Here is a 22899-nt window from a genome sequence, read left to right as displayed (position 1 = left end):
TCGAGTTAATACTTTCTTTAGCCCCCATTTACTTAACATAAAAATTTTCGAACTTCCGGTCGACTTTGTATCGTATCTATTGGTAATATTTACGAGTTATCGTATTCAGAAAGCGTCTTTTTCTGATAACAACATTTCCTTGTGCTGAAAAAGGATAAAACCGGGTTAATACTTGCTAATTATATGTATCAATTTCGAACTTCCGATTGACTTTATAATATTTATTTTAATCAATAAGCGTTGAATATGATTGAAATTGGTCTAGACCTTGGTCTAAATTCCATATCCCTTATAATGATTTCTGATCCTGTGGGTTCTGGTATGCCTAATATATTAAATTGAGACACCTTGGTTGAGTTTATATCAGATATCGTAGTCGATTTAATTACAAATATATCAGTCATGAATTAATGTTGAATCATTTCGTAATGTTTGTAATATAAAGCTTTGCCAACACTGGAAAGTAGTTACAGCCGAACTTAGCCTTACCTTGCTTATTTATAATGAACCTAATCATTGCATACACAAAAAGTTTATAAACATTTTGCAAATTAATAATTTTATATCTTAAATCCATTAAAATATCTTATACTGAATAGCAACTAGTTCGTGAAGTGTGGCCGGGTTATCCGAGACAAATATATATTTTCTTTGTAATAAATTTGGTAACTCCGATTTAAATTTCGAAGCGCTTTGATTCAACCCTAAACATGAGCACATGTTTTACATATTTGATTACAAGTATGTGTGTAAACGATATATATAGATATGTAAATGTAAACACATAAACGTCACTTCGGAAATCTGCTGGTTTACACTTCGTCATCGAGTGAATCGTAAACATTTGCCGTAATATAACTAATAAATTGTTAAAATTAAAGTCCCTAGAGTATAACATTTTGAAACATTTGCACGTAGCGTTGTGTCTGCGTGATATGTCTGCCTCCACTAGCACTTCGGCTCAATGACTGAAATTGTACTATTTATATATTGTGTGTGCATATGTAAATAGTAAGCGGAAGATAGTGCATGTAGCAATGACAGCAGTAGTAACAACTAAAAGTTAGAGTCAATCGCATTGGTGATGTACATATACAGATCTACTAAAGAACATCAATGCTTCGGCCCTCGTATGTCAGTCTGACAAATCGTTGGAAGTTTACGACAATTTGTGCATAAAGCTGAAAAATTAGTTAAATGCATGCAAACTGTGGATAAGTGTGTATATACATATGTGAGTCATGCGGATAGAAAGAATATAGGTAAGACATGATGGTTGTTGCTTCACAATTGTTCTTGTAATGTTTTAGTAGACATTTGTTGATAATTAACAAAATATTCAACAGCTATATTTCTTAAGAAGTATTGACTTTCAAAACTGAGTAGGAAAAAAACAAGAGTTATACCTGCGCTTGCTTTTGGAAGAGAGAGTAAGCCACTGCTTCATACCAAGATATCCTGTAAAATATGTTATTTGATCCAGAAGGACTGCATAGTTCAGCATAGAGATTATTGCCTTATTTCATCGTTCTCGTTGCATTAATGTGATTTAAAAGGGAAATATGCTTAATTTTTCAGACGTTAGACTCGTCTTTAGAATGAGATAAACAAAACGGTAGCTCTAAAAAGTCAGCTTGAAAAGGTTTGGAAAGCTTCAGGAACTAGAAAAAGAGAGAGAGAGATTGATCTAACTGGCCGGATCAAGGTACCTGGAGAGAGAGAGATGTCAATAATAGGAAAAATAGTTTGTTTTATGCTATGTGAACTCAGAAAAGCTCAAACCAAATAACCTTGAAATAATTAAGAAATGAATATAATTTTTTTTACTTATTCAAAGGCACTTGTTTCGAAACCACAGAAGTTAAAGCCAATTTGGAAACCAAGGTGTTTTGAACATTAACTAATTGCATCTCACCTTTCAGCTAGAACACAGTAAGTTGGTGAACTGTATTCCTTAGGCACATCGTTTGGAACAAACTGTACCAATAATCGGATGATCTTCTGCCAGAATAAATATTATTCTGGGCAGATAGTATTGCTGTAAATGTGGCATATGATTATCTAGGCTATATAGGTCAAGTATCTTTTATTATAAAATTTTTCATCTTTGCTGTAATGTATTGTGCTGGGTATTAGTTTGATAAAAAACAAATAATTCTTTGATGTTTTTGTATAAGCTTTGACAATTCCGTCGATAGAATGAGATATTGATAATAAAAACTTTCAGCGGTTCTGTAAATGGTGGTTGGTGATACGTTGGCCACTTCATTATCTTATTTTTGATTTGAATTCAGAGTTTTTCTTATGTTATTTTTCAGTTAGAAGAAAATAATCTTTGAAGTATATTAATATAACAATAATCATAATTTTTGTCAATAATATGTTTAAATGAACTTTTAACCACTAAAACCTGAATTTCACGGCAGGTGCATCACTTTCTTATTCAGCGTATTCCACGTTTTATTTTAATTTTACTAAAACACACATATGCAAAACACATCCATACCTACATACGTTTATTTGTATGCACGCCTGTTAGCACATTAGCGACTAAGTCAGTCGACGTGGCGAAGTTTTGAATTAATTTTCATTTGAAAAACGCATTGCGTGGTTTAATGAACCGAATTTTGTAACTCCCCTGGGGTTTCTGCATTCGAGAAAATAAAAGACCTCCGCTAGTTACAGTGGAAAACACATATGTGTGAACGCATTTCCCCTTCATTCGCTTGCACTGGTTTATTCCGGCACTCTGCTCTCTACGAAGCATTGTTTGTGGCGACTCCCTCGATTTGCTGTTGTCTTTGATTTTGCTTTTTATCTGCCGCAAATCCAGTTTATTTGCCATTATTAGCTAAATACAAAACATATCTTACATCGAGTGAATTGAGGATAGTAAAATTTCACAGTATTCCTTTATTTTTAATTTAATGCATCGGCGCACAGCTTCGGGGGCCAACAATAAACGTAGAGCAAAAATAAGAGTGAAAATAAACAGCGGAGTGCGAGAGGCGGGCAGAGTCAGAGCGTGGTAACAGCTGCTTATACAGAAACAGATATGCAAATATGAGGGTTGTGTGTCATGTTAGTCAAGCAGTGAGGATTAACAACTAACGACACTCATATATCTGTACACTTGTGAGAACAAGGGTAGTATTCTCATGGTGCTGTGCTCTTATATATAATATACATTTTTAAGGTTATAACTCCTTTGATGGTATCGAACAACTACGGAGAGTTTTAAGTCGTCTCCAAAAATTATTGGATTTTAGGTGCAAAAGGCAGAGAGAACAAAAATGGGAGAAATATTGTTGCAGTAGAAATCATACCTTTCATAATTATACCATAAATATTGCCGAAGTGCAGCTTCGAGCCCACTGCCCTCGATATGTTTATAGTTCAATAAATCCACATAATTGTGGCACTGATTTCAAATTCTCTCGATTAAATATTTTTAAGTCGCCATTCTTACAAAGTCATTGGATGGATCTTTGAACCAAAAGCGATTAATCAAAACCCACATCTACATGTGGTCGAACAAATAGATATATTGCTCTGAGTGTTCTTAAACCCCTTCTACTCGTGCTACTTTAATAGGCTTAGATTACGAAATACATCTTTAATCTCGGGATCTCAGTTTTTTAACAAGGTTTTTTTCATCATTGTAATATAATATGATAAGTATATTATTAAAATTTTTAGTAAATAAAATTTCAATTTTAAATATCTTTTTTTTCAACCCGAGTTGTTTGGGATGAGCTTTTAAGATAGATTCAATCAATTATTCTATTCTAACAGTCTCAATTCACCTAAAATGCTTCACCGAGTGTTTCATTCTTAAGGAAGGATCTTTACAAGTTTAGAAAAGCACATCAACTATTCACTATTTAAGCATTTAATAAATTATTAGAAATGATTCAACTTCTGACCGAATGATGATGAGATGCCTTATTTCTCCGAATTTACCTCTATCACTGGCAGAAGTACTCATCGAATCCATTCCAGAGTCACTGTGTGAACTGCGCGAAAATAATTCCGTTTAACTCTAAATAAATTATATTAGTTACTAAAAATTGCTCGTCACTGTACTTAAATTCCTGATCTCACTTTGTCTCCCCTCTTCGTTTTACTATTCTCTTGCTTCACTTGGTACTTGAACTGCTGCTATAAATGTTTTGCAAGTCATTCGCAAATGGTTTACTGCGCCCCCGCTTAGAATCTACATTTGTTTCTATGAGCAATCCGCTGTGTTGCAGACAGTGTAAGCAGCAGATCTACCAACAAAGCATTGAGTATATCTCCGCACAAATAAAGCCAGTTAATTTTGCATGAGTTTTCGAATTTCATAAATTTTCAATTAAACGGAGTGTGTTTGTTTGTATGTGTGTCTGATTGTGGCTGCCCTGTAAGAAAGTACTCTAGTTTGGAATGTTCTTCATATGTAAATAAGGTTAGCAAAGTTCAGCGCTAATGTGAACTTTAACTCTTTTACGACGATTCGAGGTTGTTCAAAATTCGAAAATAGAAGCTCGTGAGCAATAGCTTCGTAATTCGAAACCTTAAGTTCGAAAATGTTCGATGGCAAAATTATTATTTTTAAACCTTTTTATATCTAGTTTATTTTTTCTAATAGGTTCACGTCAAAATCGAGCACTTTAGTTTGTAGTGTCACTTCCTGTTTTCCCTACAGAGTTGCCTACTTTATTTATTTTGCTTCATGGCTTTCGACTATGTTGTTGCTATGTGGTATGCCTCAAGACACAACTCCCACAACACAAATACAATTGGTATTTATGAAGCTTAATTAAGTAAAATTTTACGCCAGTGGGCAGAACACACACACACATATATATATATATATATCAACATACACTGGTTAGCAATATTATCGGTTTATGTTGCTGCCATTTTCTATGTGAGTTATTCCCGACTTCCAGTGAGTTATTTTATTAGTGCAAGATTAATAAAACATTGTTGCTTTATAGACAAGCCTTAACCTGCGGGGGTAATTAGTACATAATAAATATGATATGTTGTGTAAGTAAATGCTTAGAGTTGTTTGTGAATGAATGTTTTTAGTTGATCAAATAAGGTATTGTTTAAATGTTGATTGGCTTATAGACTGCTTTTGAAAGCTATGTAGATTAAAGTATTCAAATAATTTATGTAAAGGGTGATTCAATAGTCATAATTTGGTATTTCACTATACATTGAAAATTCAAAAGCTTCATTGTTCTCTTTGAATTATGGCCAAGAGAATTCGCTGATTCTGTAGAAACTACTAAATTTTATTTGGACCGTAGAAGTTCCCTCTTTTATAGGCATAGGTCAGAAGACTCAATAAAGTTTAATTTTCTACTTTGTCGGACAACGAGCATAATTTTCTATGCCTATTTGTTCAGATACCTCTTATATGTACATATATGAGTATGTATTCATATAACCCTAGTTGAAGGTTCACAATTATCGATTGCTATATTGAGATACCTGAAGCCAAGTTTAATCCGACTGAGATAAGTTTCTCCGTCTAATGCTTAAGTGACTATTGAGTCCAGCTCTGTCGACTAAGTTCTGCATATTCGACTATAAAGAGAACAGTCTAAAGGCCATGACAGCTTAACAACTTTACTGCTTTAAACCATTCAAAGTCATTAAAGTTCCTATCGTAAGAGTCATAAAGCAATTACTTTCACTGCTGCCATTTAACGAGATTTCCGGCGAATTTTCTATGTACACACGAAGCCGCGTTTGTCAAATTCAGCTTGAAGTCACTGAAAAATTGCTTGCGCATAACCATAATATAGAGCCAGGGTATGAGAAATGCTTTACTCAACAGAAGAATGTACAAATTCAATACTCTTTGATAGACGCGAAGAAAAAGGAGAGTAACTCTTTGAATGGAAGAAAGAACGAAAAGCGAAAATAAATATAAAGGAAAAGCAACGACTGCCAATTCAGAAACTTTTGTTTGCTGCGTCAGCTTCTCCGTCAAACGATGAATGCTGACGGCGTCAAACTGAAAAATGCTTTTGCTCCAAGGACGCACCAGTTTGTGGGTATGGCTCAGGTCCGATCTCTTCGAACTTTTACCTCAAAATCTCTTGACCTTAAAACTGAGATCTTTACAACTGACTGTTTGGATCGCGAATTAATGCTACCAGCCACAAAGAAATTAAAGTAAGCCCATTCAGTAACCACCAAGATAAATTGTATTGAGAGAGGGGTGCACAAATGATTATTATATCGCAGAAAAAGCTTAAACAAGTTGAGCCGAACATAGCTAGGGTTAAATAAGTGAAACGCCTTATAATTGCTTTGTTGGACTACAAATAAATTTATCAAGACTCCGTGTTGTAGTTGAGTTGTGTATGAAAAGAAGCGAGGAATAAGAAAACGCATAAAATGGCAAAAAATCAAACAATTGGAAATAGAAAGTCGTTGCGAAAGTTAACAAGCTTATGCAACATAATGCCACAGTGTGTAACAACACTAACATAGTCAACAACAACAAAACGTAACACAAATAAGCAATACTAAAGAAAACAGTGAGATAAAAGTTGAGCTAAAATTATAAAAAAATGTATAGTAAAGGGCAAAATATACTAAAAAAGTATCAAATACAATGAATATAAGAAAAAGGCGAAAATGTACAACAAAAGTAATAAAAGGTATCCCAAATGCGCCACGACAAGTAAGCACGATAAAGCAAACTTTTTAATGGATTTTCATTTTGATAAAATTATAAATCGCACAAAGCGACAGTGTGAAGGTGGCATAAGTAAACCTAGGAAGCACTTAACTAAGGCAGCTAACGCAGTAGACCGCCTTCTCGGTGTCCAAACACAGTAGAAGGAGGTGTACACAAATTGAAAAAAGGCAACAACAAAAAGGCAGCGAGCATAGCAAATGCTACTGTTGTGCCTAATTGTGTAAGACAATTTAAGAATTGAGATTTAGTAAGCAAAGATTTGCTATAGATAAGTTGCTGAATTCGAAATTTTTACTTGTATTCGCTACATGTGTTTACATTTTTATTTGCAGAAGACGGCTGGTCGCTTGTCAGTTTATTTATACAATTGAATTCTTTTATTTTTCTCCGATAAGCAGGCAGTGTCTAGAATATTATATTTACATACCCGTATTTTGTCGCTCATCCGCTCGTTTACGGAGACACAAAAGATAAATAAATTAATATTTTTTAATGCTTGCATTTAATATTTCATATCAATTTACTTTGATTATAGTACATATAATCAAGTTTGCTGAAAACCTTTATTTTATTAAAAAGTAAAACTAAACATCTCATAAGCATCTTTTCACTATAGTTGCAGTGTAATACTGAATTTACACGCCTACTACTAAATAATACGCGTGTAAGCTGTTTTTGAATTTTATTTTTAAAATGAGGTCAATGTCATATTTTTAACAATTTATATATTATTAAGATTGTAGGTATCTTGAGATTGAGTTTTTAGATCGATGCACGATGAGGAGATGATATTTGAACAGTATGTAAAGTGCATATATAACATCAAAAGATTCCTGGATATACCGTAAACCATTAACACGATGGTCTTCAGTATACTACAAATCTGCTAAGGCGCTAAGTTTAGACATTAAGGGTGGGGGTCAAGTTGAAGTTAAACCGGCGTCACGAATGAAGTGAACAGAAGATTCTTACTCCACGTGTTCCAGTCAAATTTCTCTGTAATGATCAGCGTTAATATTAATAATATAAAGAATGTAAATTTAGGTAGTAACATTCCTGTTAACAATGCAACAGATCCATTTTGAATTTGAAATATTTTATTCAATACCCAGTAGATGAGATGTTGGTTACTGAAATCGTTTTGCTGATTTGGTGGAAGACAAACCTTAAATGCTACCATACCCCTAAATTTTTGCAACATAGTTTTGAAATCGTAGTTCTCCATACAAATATTAGACTAGGTTTAGACTTTGACCGAAAATCGACATCCACAATTATTAAAAGTAAAATTAAGAATGTTTTGCATTTGGTAAAATATATATTATTTTAAGAGCAGACAAGATTATATTTAGATATATAAGTAAACCTAGGAAGTGGTAAGAGAAAATTATTTAGATTCAAAATTTTAAGTTCTGAGAAGAATAAAAGACTATCGAAATGAAACCTTGCCTAGCATTAGGCGTTCTTTTAATTCGTAAGAATATATTCCAATTTCTGCAAAGTCACACCCCTAATTCACTGCTTATAAAATACTTATAATTTATTTGAACGTGAAAAACTAAATAATTACCTTCCCCAACAACTTAAATATTAAAAAAAAAAAAAAAAGAATTAAAAAAAATACTAAACAACGAATGCGGACATATAACAGTTCCTAGTAACAGCCAGAGGGACACAGGTGTACAAACGAACGATTTAAGAATTTAAAATTATTTAAGTAAATGATCCATCACCGTTACAGTAAATCTATCATGAGAAATGCGAAGGAAGTATATAAAAGTTCAGTTGGGGGGGATGAACTAAAGGCGAAGCAGTTGAGGATATCCATTTAGCGACTAAGGGACGCAAGTGTGTATGGTAAAGGGAGAGTGAATAGCGTGTGGATGTGAGCGAACAAAATGATGAATTATTGCACAAATGGAGGCGTGAATGAGCGCATCCGAAGAAATTTGAAAAATAATCGAAAGACTAAAGAAATTCGCAAGTTAAACTGCTTTAGCGACTAAGAGTGAGAAATAGCGAGAGATAAGAAGAGGAAGCGGGAAGAATAAAAGAGAGAAAGAGAGAGAGACAGTGAAAACCCAAAAAGTACAAACGAGTATTTCTTCGCCATAAGCGTTTCAGTAGTAGTAGTGGCTAAAGCCGTGCCCTTTGTCCGACTGGGATCATATTCTGGTGGCATATCGACACATCAAATCGATTATATATACCATAAGTAATCTAATAAGTGAGTGAATTTGCTGGCGATTAGTAATTGAAGCGTGACGCCATTTGTTTTGATTTGATGCCTTCGGTGGTAGGTGAATGTTGGGTAACGCAACCCCGAACAGGGAAAGAAAATACATGCTCGAGTTACCGAGCGCCCGTGTGGGCGTTGAAATTGTTATTGTAAGCAAAAATATCATACTATTGGCATTTGCAGCTACTGCTAATTCTGCCAGCTTTATTTTTCTTTTGTCTCAGATAATTTATTTGATGTTTTTTCCTTACGCTCCGCGCTGATGACTGCATAATTTCAAATTGGGTGCGAAATTTGTTGGCAAGTTAAACAGCTTGTCGCTGTCTGTCCATTTGCGCCTTTCTTCATTTGTTATCGCATTTCTGCAGTTTTTTTTGCAGCATTCTTTGTGTTTTTTTCTTTGTGGTTGGGGATTTGAAAAATGATTGCCGACGGATATGTTAATTCTGACGAAGCAAGATAAGAAATATGCGAAACAAAATAATAAAAAATACCAAATAAAGAACAAAAAGGAAATAAAAATTTCGTATCTCATGCTGTAGATGTACAAAAATGTCGTTGACTTACTATTGCAAATATTAATTCGCCAAACGGAAATTACAAGCGATACTTATGTATCTACAGTATAGATAGACAGTTATTTCCGCATGTACGAAAATACATAGAACAGAAAAAATTTAAACACAAAAATGTGTTAATAACAGTAGTGTTAAGTGCAGCTAAATATGAAATAAGCTTCCCATGCTCTCGGCTGCCTGGTCACTTCCTTGTTGGCTTTACCGCTTTTTGCTTTAAATATTATAATTGCTATGCAAATTTTTGTAATTATCACATTGCTGGGAATAAAAAAGTGTATCTTCCTCACATTTATGTAGTTATAAATGTAGAAAAGCATGATAATATTCAAACTGTGCTCACCAGAGTCTGGTGGTTACTGGCTCTGCCATTGTAGAAACATAATGAAACTACAGAAAAAAGGTATGTTAAATAATGTAAATAAATTTGTCTCGTTGAAAGCAGTAAGTTAAACAACGTGTTTAAAAATGCTGTTCAAGGAAGAGTTTGAGCATGCGAAAATATCTGCAAGAGGATTACTATTCGGAAAACAATGCTTTCCTTAAAATTATTATAACGACATATGTACTATTATATGGAATTGCATTAAAATAATCGGAATTGTCGACAGTTATAGGACTACTTGTTTTAAGTTTTTGATCGGATGTGTGATAAGGAAATTTTAACAAAGGTGGCCCTGAGTTCATTGGAGATTATATACCAATGCAGGACAAATGCTTGCCGAACTCTTTTTAACAATCTTTATATTCAAACTTGTGAAAGTGAAACGAAAGAAAATAAAACTTAAAAAACTATTAAGCGACCAGTACAAACCAACAAACTTGCCAAAAAAATAAAGTGAAGCCAAGCAAAAAATCAAAAACGAGAAAAAAAACTAAAGAACAATCCAACAAGTAACCGCTTGTCCATAAACTGTCATTATGCGGTCAAGGATAAAAAGGATATTGCAAGCGATTAAAGTTGTTGGCGAAGAGCAGACACAAATGCGCACGCACTTAAAGTGTAGTTTAAACTTTCTGGCAAGCATGTGAGTGGCATTTAAAAGCAAAACACATACATAGGTATATTGCTGTGAACGATAAGCGGGGTATAAATTGGAAAAGTTGCGTCTGCAAGCTAACAACTTAGCGTAACTCATTGACAACTCATTTGATGGAGTTTACAAAACAAAAAAAGCGCGAGTTGACAGCAACACAGGGTTGGCTGAAGCGATTTATAGCGGTTTGCACCTCGTATGAACATATACTTGTACAGAGGAATTGTAAAATTATGAAAAAACAAACGCCACACACGCCAAATCACGCATTCTTCACATAACTCCTGTTGTTCCACATATGTATTGATTGTTATTTCACTTTCTAGTGTACATTTGTGCGTGCCTGCGCTTGGTTGCTCATACGCAACAGCTTACGCCCTGGGGGTATACACGTCGTATGAGTGATTCCAGTGCACATGTCAGCGCACAGCGCGTCTTGAACTGCGTTCTATCGTCGGTAGCTGTCGTGATATGCTTGTAACCACGTCTTGACGAAGTGTGTTGTCATCGTCGTTGGCAAGAAAAATCGTTTTCATCAAGTGTGTAATTTATCTATTTAGGTGTGAAAGACTGAGCGTTTCTCTTTTGTTGTTGGTGCTCCGTTTCTTTTGCAGCAATATCACATTTTTACCGCTATTTTCAGCTTCTTCCCTCTTGTTGTTGTTTTTGGTTCGCGTTCCACACATACTAACTCGTTGTCAACACGTTATTAATTGTCGGCTTGCCATGCTCACTAAAAAGTTACTAGCCAAACCAAAAGCTGGTTAAACCTGTTAAAAATTGCCAAGTCTAGTTTTAAACGCTTGTAAAGCTTTTCTGTACCTACTACCTGCCTTAGCTTTTTTTCAGTGATGAAGGCTGACAGCTCATATTTACGTACGGTCCAGCGAAAGTGCGTGTTTGTATAGAAGGGTATGTGTTTGTACGCCTAAGTGCAAAAATTATGTAAATCGATTATGAAAATTGTTGAAAAATTGAAGAAAAAGTATTTGCAACACATTTACACTCTTATTTGAATCGTAGTTACGCTCACATTATGTTGCCCCTGTTATAGTAAAAAACATGACGTATTTTGGTATATACATACATATGCGCTTGCATAGCTCACTCTTTACTATTTCATCTTCTAACGTTATGCTTTACTACCGCTTCTTTTTTTTTGAATTTTAGCGTTTTGCTTGCTATTTCTCCTCACTTTCTTGTCAAGTCAGTTTTTCGATGTAAATGCCTCTTTGTCATAGTGAGTCTACTTTAACCTCCACAATCTGGCAGCACCAGCTTTAGCGTGTATGCGTACGTATGCTATGTGGATGCTATTAGTCTCAAGTGAATTTCCATAGATATTTAAATAATATTTTGGCATAAATTTAACAGCAATATGGGCTTGGCAGTAAAGTCGACGCAGAAATAACAACAAAAAAACTAAAGTCAAAATCAACATTATAAAGCTTTTAGTTTAAGAGCTTAATGGTAGTATTAGCTTAGGTTCGAAAAATTTAATGTAAAAAGTGTTATAAATTGCATAACGGAAAGCAAAAGAAAATAATAATCTATCGATATTGAAAATAATTTATTTTGAAACATTAAAAATTATTGTAAAGTTATATATATTGTATATTAAATTACTAAGAAATGTAACTGCTGCAGCCGCCTCTGTTGGAAGATATTCTCTACTCTGTGAAAATACAGCCCTCACTAAGTACTCTTTTTTGCCTAATTGTAACGTCTAGCTATTTTTACAAACTCTCTGTTTATGTATTGTCATGCCTAACCTAATATTGATTAATTTCTCTACAGACTTATACACATTTCATATGGCTTGCAGCATCTCATCTAATGTAATAGCCCCCTTCAGCCTCTATTCCATTTCGACATAATCTTCCAAAGATAAAAGCATCAAATAAAAGAACCTGTTGGATGGTGGAAATCATTCTAAAAAGGCAATCGAATGGATTGATAAACAACTGGCATTTTCGCTAGAAGTAAGAGGCAAACAGTCAAAGAAATATTTTAAAAATTATGTGGCATTTCCAAGGCAGGGTAACAGCTGCGTTCGACAGTCAGCTTGAGTCAGACTTTCCGCTATATAGAGCTTAAAAAAAATAATTTGCATATTTTTAGGCGCATTGACAGCAATGCCGAGCAACAGCCGTTTTTGGACAAAAATTATTAAAAATTATGCCCTAAAACTAAGTGCTGCTAAACAATTTTTCAACAATGCCACTCCACAGACGCACATACGCCTTAACTATACCAAGTTCTTATTTATGCTTTCGACATGTTGTTGAGTTAGTTTAGTTGTTAGTTGACTTGACTTGACACTACTCGCCTTGTAGCTGCATCTGTTATTATTGTTGTATTTGTTTTGTTTTGCTATTTTCCGGCAAGCACAGAAACTGATAACAAACTTTGGCACAGCAAATAATTTGCATATTTTCGAGCGGATAAAATTTGTTTTCGCTACTTCCACTGATTTCTGTTGCATGCCTTCATCACTTACAACTCTTAGTATTGTATTAACAAAACTATCAAGACACAGTTTAAAGTGTTTGTTAATACTTTCGTTAAATTTCTTTGGCTGGTAGTGCTTTCAACTGAATTTTGTTGACATGCGGCCATTTTTTTTACAATATTTCAGATTTCTTCCTTTTATCTTTTATTTTTTTTGTTTGATTTGTCTGTTAAAAATGCCGCAAATTTGCATAATAAATGCACCAGCCGGCAGCTGAAAAAATAAAGATTTCAATTTTTGATAACATTTTAGGTTTAGTTGCTCCTAAAATATTCTAAATTAATTTGAATTATATTTCTTGAGCAGTGGCCCAATTTTCGTTTTATATACAATACATAAATTATCTTTGAATTTTTGTAGTTTTTTTACTTACATATATACAATTGAATACAGCTGCGCAAATAAAAAAAAAAAATGGAGGGCGAATATTCAAAGTAATATTAAACATGTCTAAAATTTGGTAAAAATTATATTCTCTGGATCTTCTGATTTGACGCTAAGATTTAAAAATATGCTCCGAACCTTTTGTATTTTTGAAGCGTATTAAAGCTTCAGTGCAACCGAAGTAAACATTTTTTCTTGTTTTAGCTGCCTTGATTCGACAACCGTAAGAGAGTAATCGCATAAATTATACCAGATGTTCAAATAAATAATAAAAAATAACGGTGCAAGTATGTTTTAATATATAGTATGCTGCGTTTCTTTCTTTGGTGATGAAATTTTTCCGCGTCGATTAGTGTTGTACTTACCCTTTAGGCTTATTTTCTATAAACAGTTACAGTTGATATTTCGTTTTAACATAATTCTAATATTTATATAATAATATAAATGGTCCAGATGTTCATTTATTACCTGTTTCGCCATCCCAAATGTTTTTCTACGACATATTAACGCTCTGTTTTTTTTGCTTGCCCTCAAAGCTTTAGCTCTATCGAAGGCTCAATTTTTATGGACATTCCATCCATGTTCCAGAAGGCATCCTTGTTTGTTGCAACTGACTTAACAACTGGTTTCTGCCTGTTGCTGATCCTGCCTATTGGTTATTTGGCTTTTGGACTTAGGTAAATTGAATTGGTATTACCTAGAGATTTTGATAAGCTCTCCTTTGACCAAAGGCTAAACATTAACATGGAAAATTTCATAAATTCTCACAATACCAAGCTATTACAACCGGAGTTTCTCCGCCTCAGTATTTTCCATATTTTCCAAAATATTTAAGTTAATAATCAAAAATTAGAAGTACAAGAGGGTTTTCTGAGAATTTTGATTTACTCCATTCGATGTTGCCTTCGTTGGGGTAGTCATAGTTTTTGACAAAATCGAAGAAGCACTATGATGAACTTAACAAAACATTTGACTGTATGTGAACAGATATTCCGCTGAAATAAGAGTATGATCTGGTTTACATGTTGCTAACTTTTACTTACAGCTTTTGATTTCGACTTGTTCATCTAAATTGAAAATGGCTTGGAGAGTCTGTTTTGAACCCCAGTGTCACATACCTACGAAGTGGTGATGGACAAAGGAGGAATTATACTTGGCTATTATGATAGATTATGTTCGTTAATTTCGAAGCTGATTTCTATGAGATCTGATCTAAGGTTAATTTCGCAAATATTGCTATCTTACCTTACCTCACATTTCTCAGACAGTTTTTTTTCTTCCGGCCAGTAACAGAAAATTCCTTAGAGAAAATTGTGTGAGTGCACGATAAGTACCAACAAAGTAAAAGTTATGTTAAAATTAAGTGACAAGAAAATACAAATTTCAGCTGTACAACACTGAACAACAAAGTGGACGAACGGGCAAAGAGTTAAACATCCCTAGTCTAAAAGAAGGTAGGCAAATATGAAGAATATGCAAATAGGCAGATGACAAGTAGATTATTTTTGTTGTAACAGAAAAGGAAACTTGGAGCAACAAAATATAAAAGAACAATATAACATACAAAGGAATAAGCAGGCAACAGCGGCAGATTTGGAAAATGTACGGTAATATGTATATGCTTGTGGGGTGTGTGTGTGTATGAATACGCAATGATATTGTAGCCAAAATGTATCTGCGTATGCAAACAAATGTGGCAGCTAACAAAAACAAAAGCACACAGATTTATATACACACGCATGCACAACACAAACGGCAACTGTAATAACAAAGGCAACAAACAACAATGAAATGTACAAATACAAGAGCGGCGCACAATACCAGAAACAAATAAAAACACGTGTACGATTAAAAAAACAGACAGTACCAAAAACAAAAACAACCAAAGGGTATATAGGTAAAGTCGTAAAATAACAACAAAAGACCGAAATAATTAATTCAACAACCGAGGTTTTCTGTTACCATTAATACCAGTGAGGGAAATGCGGAGTGAGAAATGGATGTGATTTTTAGTTGCTGTGCATGTATGTATGTGATGGGATTTACAACACATCCTCGTACACATAGACCACTACAGCCTTGTGCTCTTCAAAATGCAAAATCCATTACACTTGTGACTCTGCGCCTTTTTATCACCGACCAAACCGAGTTGCGTCAAGTATCAGGTGAGACTCGTTCGAAGCGTTTGCAACTTTGAACAAGAGTGTGAGTATGTATATAGAATAATAGGGTGAGCCTTAAGTTATGGAATCATTTTTAGACGATGTTTCTAAGCCCTGAAAAGTAGTTAGTAATTAAATTTTTTTATTTTTGTAATTAAAAAAAAAAGATACGTGCGGCACCCGAGGACTGTCGCGGTAAAGCTATTGCATATCAACTTATGCAATTATAGTTATTTATTTATGTTTTATGCACAATTTTTTTTGCTTTGATATTAATTCAAGTTACACGTTTTGAGCGTGGTGACCGATAAGTAAACAAATTTTATTTCTTATATTGAATTAATGAGAAGTTAATGTTATTTAAAACAACCAGTGATAAAGGGATGTCCAACTTATTGCAGTGTGAGAGCGTCTGTAAATTAGCGTTTTTTATAACATTTTCCATTGTATCCAGATCGGACAAAATAATAATTTTTTGGAATTAAAATTAAAATACTCAACATTTATTAACAGAAAATATTATTATACATGTCCATGTTAAACATATGCAGAAACTATTTAAACCTTTTTGTGCTTTTGTAATATATTAAATTAATTGATTTTTGAACTTATAACACTTAATCAAAAGAATAATTGAATTAGATCTCAATTAATACATGCTTTTTTTTATAATTTCCAATTGGAAATTAATAATACTAAGCATGTCATGATAAAAAATCACATACATTTAAATTTCGCATTTTCTTTCATTTTCATTCGACCTCCAGAACTTTGACAGTTGCCTGCGTTCAGGAGGTTTTGACGTTTAGCAATTGCGCTCTCATTTCCAGTGAGAGATGAGTTGGTCGATGTCTTTATCTCTGATTGTAACTATAGGTTTATGGTAACTGAAATAAGAAGCATAAGTTTGAGACTTGATATCCTCAAAATATCTGGGAAACTCCGCATCAATGGTGGTCCCATATATTGTTATTTATTTTCGGATCATTATTCATTTTCAAAGTCCATTTTTAAGAAAGTTGTCAACGTTTTCATTGATAATCCGATCGAAATACCTAATTTTAATTGTATTGTTCAATTCAAACGAGATACTGTTCCAAAAGTTGGGGTAACTATTTACCAAAATAATAATAATATTACAAATATATATTTGCTCATACTTTGTGATCGTGTTGGGTTTATTTCCATTACGAAATTTCTTGATTTGGTCGTCGCGCTCAAAGCCCCCGATAGAAGCTATGCAATAGCTGAATAACTCTCCTTAATTTATTTTCGACCTTAATATTATCGTTTTTTGGTTGCAGAAAATAATATATATTTTTGATTCTCCAATTGTAAAATTAAACTTTTAAACCTCATGCGACACACCCTAACCACCTCCGATTGATACTAAAATCTAAATAATTTATCATCGCCTATAAGGTAACAAGTGCTTCTTTTGAACTAAATAACAAAAAGATTTAGTTTCATATTGCTTGAGTACCACCATAATGCCAATGTTTACTTATTTGCCGTTGCTCTTGTCACTTGTGACATTCTACATTTGTTGTATATGTGCCAACGAAATGAACGCTTGACATTTAAATGACAAATGCCACAATGTAATATAAATTTTAAAATTTACAACATGACAGCAGAACAGGGGCGAGGTGATGAGTGATGAGGATAGGCACAGTGATGGTAAACGCAACGTTCAAGTTTGTTGATTGTGGACTTACGAAAATGTTAAATGGCTGCCATGATAATGCTCGGCTTACATGACTTTTTTTAGAATTTTTATTAGCGAAAGAAACAAGGAAAAAACAATTTAAATTAAATAAATAGGTTGCGTGTAATAGTAGTAAGCTTTTAGTACTTAATGTGGAGATGTTTTGAAATTTTTCGTATGAATATATGCCTTTGAGTTACCACAGAAACTTAACGATAGAAATTTTAACCTCAGTATTTACTACAAAAAAATTTTGTTATCTAGAAAATCTTTTCCAAAAAATTGCGCAAACAGCAAAAGGTTATTATAAAAATTTAGCTACAAATGTTGATTATGTAATGAGCAAGTGTTTTTTTGCTGGGGCACAAAACCATTCTACATACATAAATTCTTCTACAGCAAAGTGATATTCGGTTGCACCGAAGCTTTAACACCCTTCAAAAATACAAAATATTCCTTACAAGAACTTGATTTTGATCGGTCGGTTTATATGGCAGCTATATGCTGTAGAAATCCGATCTAAAAAAGTTATTCGGATACTGAACCATTGCCTTAAGTAATGGGCAAATCACTTTAGAATCAAACTCGAATTATCCGGTCCAGCGACAGTGGATTCTTAGATTACCCACGCTGTAATATTATTATTAAGTATTCTGTTATAATTGTGATACCCCAATGCGACGGATTATATCTGTACTCTGTATTAAATCTTGAATTTGAAATCTTCTTAAAGCAAGTATATTCAAACCTTCTATCTTTAAAAGTATTCCAATAGTTCAATATTTACCTATACGTTCTTATAAACAAAAAAAGCACTCTGGGATCTAGAATTGCATCGTACTACATTTTATTTGAAATATAAATGTTATAATATATCTCTGCGCTTACATATTTTTCCTCTTCATTTCACTTTTCTTCATGCTTTTTCGAAGAAAAAATTTTATTTTCAAAGGCACACCACATGTCTATAAATAATTCTCAATTACAATCATAATCATCTCGGACACTTTTTACCGCATTTTTTACTAAATAGAAAACAAAAAATATCGAGAAATCACTTTGAATTATTTCAATTAAACACTTTTCAGTTAAGTTTGTATGCATATAATTAACGACCTTGTATTTTATTGCTTTTTTTCTTTGCAGGTAATTAACACCTAATTGCGGTCATAAATAACGCCAGTTGAGTGTTGGTTTTTTTTGTTTTTTTTTTCTTTTCCGGGTGATTAAGTAATTTTCATAGACAGACTGTTCTAAAATAGGTTATTTTGGTGCTACTTTGATTAAAGCCGTTCATACAATTTCTCAACTACGAGACTAACACATAGCATATTCTGTTTTGCAATAAGTAGATATGCGAAAAAGACTTTCACGAATATAGAAATATTAAAAAAAGGTTTCAAAAGCTCAGTGAACTATCAACGAAAAGGCTAGTGAGATCTCATTTCGAGATTATCGCACACAACCCACACATTTCATAAAAAATACTTCCTTGGGATCAGAGTCAGTTTCACTTACTGTACATGGATCCAATCTTACAGGTAAGATACCCGAGTGTATTTGAGGATCTAGATTTGAAAATGTTTTTCTTGCATTCAGCCTACTACTTACTTTAATTGAGTTTTTACTTTTCTTTTATTTGATATTTTTAAAAAAAGGTAGATTTTGTAACCTTCGCCGATATGGAGACTCAGATAATTGTGTGGTGATCTAATCTGTCAGTGAGGAAATCGTGTGTTGTCCTTGCTGTGAAAGCTTAACCGTTTTTGTTTTGGTTAAGTCCATAATTGGAGTAGAAAGTTTATGAGTTAAGTCGTACTCTCATCGACAATATATCTCATCTAAAAGTAACTTTTAAAGATAAAACTCCTGAAAAATATATCGTTGTTTTCAAACGAAATTCTTTTGAATATTGAAATGAGAATAAGAAATAGTCCGCTTTTTACATTCAATACTCACTTTCTTCGTTAACCGTTAGGAAAAGCGAATCTTCCGCTCTGTCAGGTATTTGTTATCACAAAACGTAATTTCTTAAGCAAATACTTTACTAACAATCTACGCAGATATTATTTCTACAAATACATACACGTACACACACACATACACTCATACATTTTGTATAACCACTCGTGCTTGTAATTGAGTTGGTGTTTCGCATTAATTAAAAATAAACGTAAATATTTACAATTCTGGCTCTTCCTACTTTAGTGGTTATTACAGTTGTTGTTGTCATTGCTACGCTTCAGTGCAAGCTAACAAACATTAACTAATCTAAACAACATTACTCTGTTGCTTAGCAAGATTGCTTTGTCACTTTGCCAGTTGAGGTAAAATTTTCTGTTTGTTTTTGACATCAAAGATATTTATTATGTAAAGAGAGTATTTTCTCTGCAATATTCTTATGTAAATAGACACAGTAAAGAGAGAAAAATGTTGTTTCTTTTGTGTGAAATTACATCCTGCCTTGTGTGTTACGAAAGGAAAAGGCTTTAAAAGAATTGTAATTGAAAGTTAGAAATTTCCAAAAAATCAATCTAATTACTTATAAGATTACCATATATGCCGAAACCTTGTTGCTCACTGGGTGAATGGGCCTAAAATGAGATGCCCACCAAACTCGATTTTCACAAACAAATTTTGTTCAGCGCTACATGACATGCAGTCAACGAAACAATCATTCTATTGAAGAAAACTTTTGGTCACATTTCCTCCTGTGGGGTGGGCTCCTAGATCATGCGACTTAACGCACTATTTTTGTAGGGTTATTGACACCTGGGAAGAGAATTTTTGGCGTGTTGAATATTGGGCTTCTCGGCTGGAATTTACTCAAGTCAGGTTACTTGCCCGAAATCATTTTCAAAACATAATGCAAACCCTTATATATATTATAAAGCTTAATTCTTGGGCATAACATTAAATTATGTATATGCGTTTTATTTCTTCTTGAAAACCGCATGTTTAAAAAACAATTTATATAACTTCGACCATTCCCTGATAAGTATTGAATATCTTCAGAAAGACTCTAAAAACCCCATAATGTTTTTATTTTATGTTATACATGTATAGTTACATATATAGAAATAGTATGTATCTTGTCTGATTTTCGAAAATACATCATGTTCATTAAGATATAGAACTGCTTTAGAGAGGTTGAGGCGAAGATTTTTTAGGTAGAGTCGAATACCTTTTGAATAAAATTATCATAATCTAAATAATTACTTACATCTCCCTAATTACATATATTTTTCTAAATATTTGATGAAAACTCCAAATATTTTATATTTTTGTCTTACTTAAACAAAGGTGTTTATTATTCTGTTGAAGATTAAGCATCCTAAGACCATTAATACAAAGCTTAAAGCGTAGCCCAATGCCTAATCTTCTATTTTGATGGCATTGAATTACCTTCATCGAATTACTTAAGATTAAAGCTTATACAATACAATAATGTTGAAAATATATACACATACACACATAAACACAAAAATATATATTACTAGTTCTTACAACAGAGTAATGAATTTAATGCTATTTAATGAGAAATATGGAGTACTATAATATTAAAGCTTCCCACACATACAATAACGCATATAACCGAAGCTGACAAATCTTAATATGCACTAAATATTTTCCTTTTGTTTACCACATTTACAGGGCGTAAACAAATTACAAAACATACACATTCTTATGTACGTGTTGTAGTATGTATATATATATGTACAATAACAGCACATTTATAAAAAAAAATTTACAAAGTAAGAAAATAGCTAAAGCTCTGCCACTGGCACGGTAAACACATAATTTCCTTAAATACTTTATAACTTCAGCATTAGTGTTGTATGACAAAGAACAACAATGCGGACAAAACAAAGCTCTCTCAAGCACATAATTCCTTTGCCTTTGCTATTCACGAGCTCCGCACACACATACATGCCTACTTAAATATTTTTATGTTTTCTTCTCTCTTTAGGCATTCCTATTACATTTGCTTTATTGTTGTTGTTGCAAGAATCCAAGTTGGTATGGAACGTTTTTTCTGTGCTACTTTTATTTTCTAAAAGTATTTTCCAATAAAAATGTATGCGTGTATGACTATAACAGCTATTTATGGTGGCGACATCAAACAAGTTCAGAGTTAAGCTCATTAAAACGTATTAATTGGATTTTTTATTGTTATGGAGCTCAGCGGGAAATCTGTGACACTAATTTACAACATCTAATGATTTAGTCAGCCAATAAGCGTAACTAGACAATGCCCAGAAGCAAGACGCGCGTGTTAAGAGTTTCTGAAAGTTTTAAAATACAGAAAAGCATTTATGATTTAATTATTTTTTAATAATACTGTCATCTTCTTTATATAATATCTGCGTGTAGGCGCTATGAAGTGAATTGTGTTGTGTTTTTTAGCAAAGTAAGCGATATCTGATATATTTGTTTGCATTTTAAATAATATAAAGTTTTGCTTTTCTATAAGCGAATTGCAAAAGAACGTTAAACTCAGGTAAAATCGAAATTGATTAACTCAGAAAACTGATTAATTATTGATGCTGATCTCAAACTTTTGAAATTTTTCGGGAGGATTCTTTTGTCGATTGTTTAGGACAGAACTATTTTAGGATACTTGAATGATTGCCTATAGTTAGGCGAAAGTACTGTGCAATTGAAAAAAAAAACGAATAGAATTCCACAATAGGAGACGACTTTTGTATATAATTAGCCTACAGAGCGCTGTGGAATAAGTGTGTTGATCAAATAATTGTCATTTGCGGCAAAGAGACACCATATAAATATTTGTTGTGATGCGTTATCTTATGTAAACATATTTATTTATACAGTATAGTTTTGAGTGCCAAATTTAAACGTGGCCTACAGGTAGGCGATAGAGGTAAACGGCGTGTAGTAACATAAATAAACAATTGTTGGCATTGTTAATGATATTGTATTTTATTGGTAATCCAAAGGCCTATGAGATTTGAAATCATTTTCCTTCTAAAAAAATTAAATAGGCGTTTATTTACCAATACTGCTAATCGCTATCCACATTCTAAGTCAAGAGATTTCCATAAAACACAGGTTCCTTGGTCTTTCTTTTTTATTACAATGAGACAACCAATAATAGTAATATACTGGCTAGTTTGTTTTCAAAGCCTTAGCTAGTATTATTTTGCCGTTTTTAGAGAGTGATTGTAGACGGCCGCTATGGATAACATAGAGGTTAAAGATGGCCAGTAGTACTACATATATATAGTTTGATCACTTTTCCAGATTCTAACGAACAGTATTTCATAAATTGGCTATCACTCTGCAGGTAATGTTAATCCTATTTGCTGGCATGAAAAATCTTTTCAGAGCCGATGTTTAACTTGTAGACCCTTCGATTTGTCGAATAACATCAACACAACACGACGTTTAAAAGAAATAAAAGCTCGGGTAATAATGCAGGAGAGATAAAACCATAAGTATATTTTACGTTGTCCCTCACTCTAATATGTTTAATCTACATCTCCCAAACCACTTAAGCAAAATCAACCAAACTTCCTGAGAACAAATTCGTTTGGCATTTCCTTTATAGTGTA

General features: G+C 33.2%; 1 protein-coding gene across 2 annotated transcripts in view; it reads left to right on the top strand.

Annotated features, from left to right (window-relative positions):
• LOC106614500 (uncharacterized) overlaps positions 1-22899 on the top strand; it is a 274551-nt gene that overhangs the window by 153341 nt on the left and 98311 nt on the right. The window contains exon 1 of one of the 2 annotated variants that reach the window (XM_070107841.1): positions 15324-15618. The exons of the other annotated variant lie outside the window; for it this stretch is intronic. Within the exon in view, the coding sequence (XP_069963942.1) occupies positions 15450-15618 (169 nt within the window). The 5' untranslated portion in view covers positions 15324-15449. Of the gene's footprint in view, positions 1-15323; positions 15619-22899 lie in introns of those variants that run through there. 2 annotated transcript variants of the gene reach the window in all.

This window comes from Bactrocera oleae, chromosome 4 (assembly GCF_042242935.1).
Source record: "Bactrocera oleae isolate idBacOlea1 chromosome 4, idBacOlea1, whole genome shotgun sequence".
Taxonomy (NCBI): domain Eukaryota; kingdom Metazoa; phylum Arthropoda; class Insecta; order Diptera; family Tephritidae; genus Bactrocera; species Bactrocera oleae.
The sequence above is the reverse complement of the archived record's forward strand: the minus strand, read 5'-3'. Positions and strand labels throughout refer to the sequence as shown.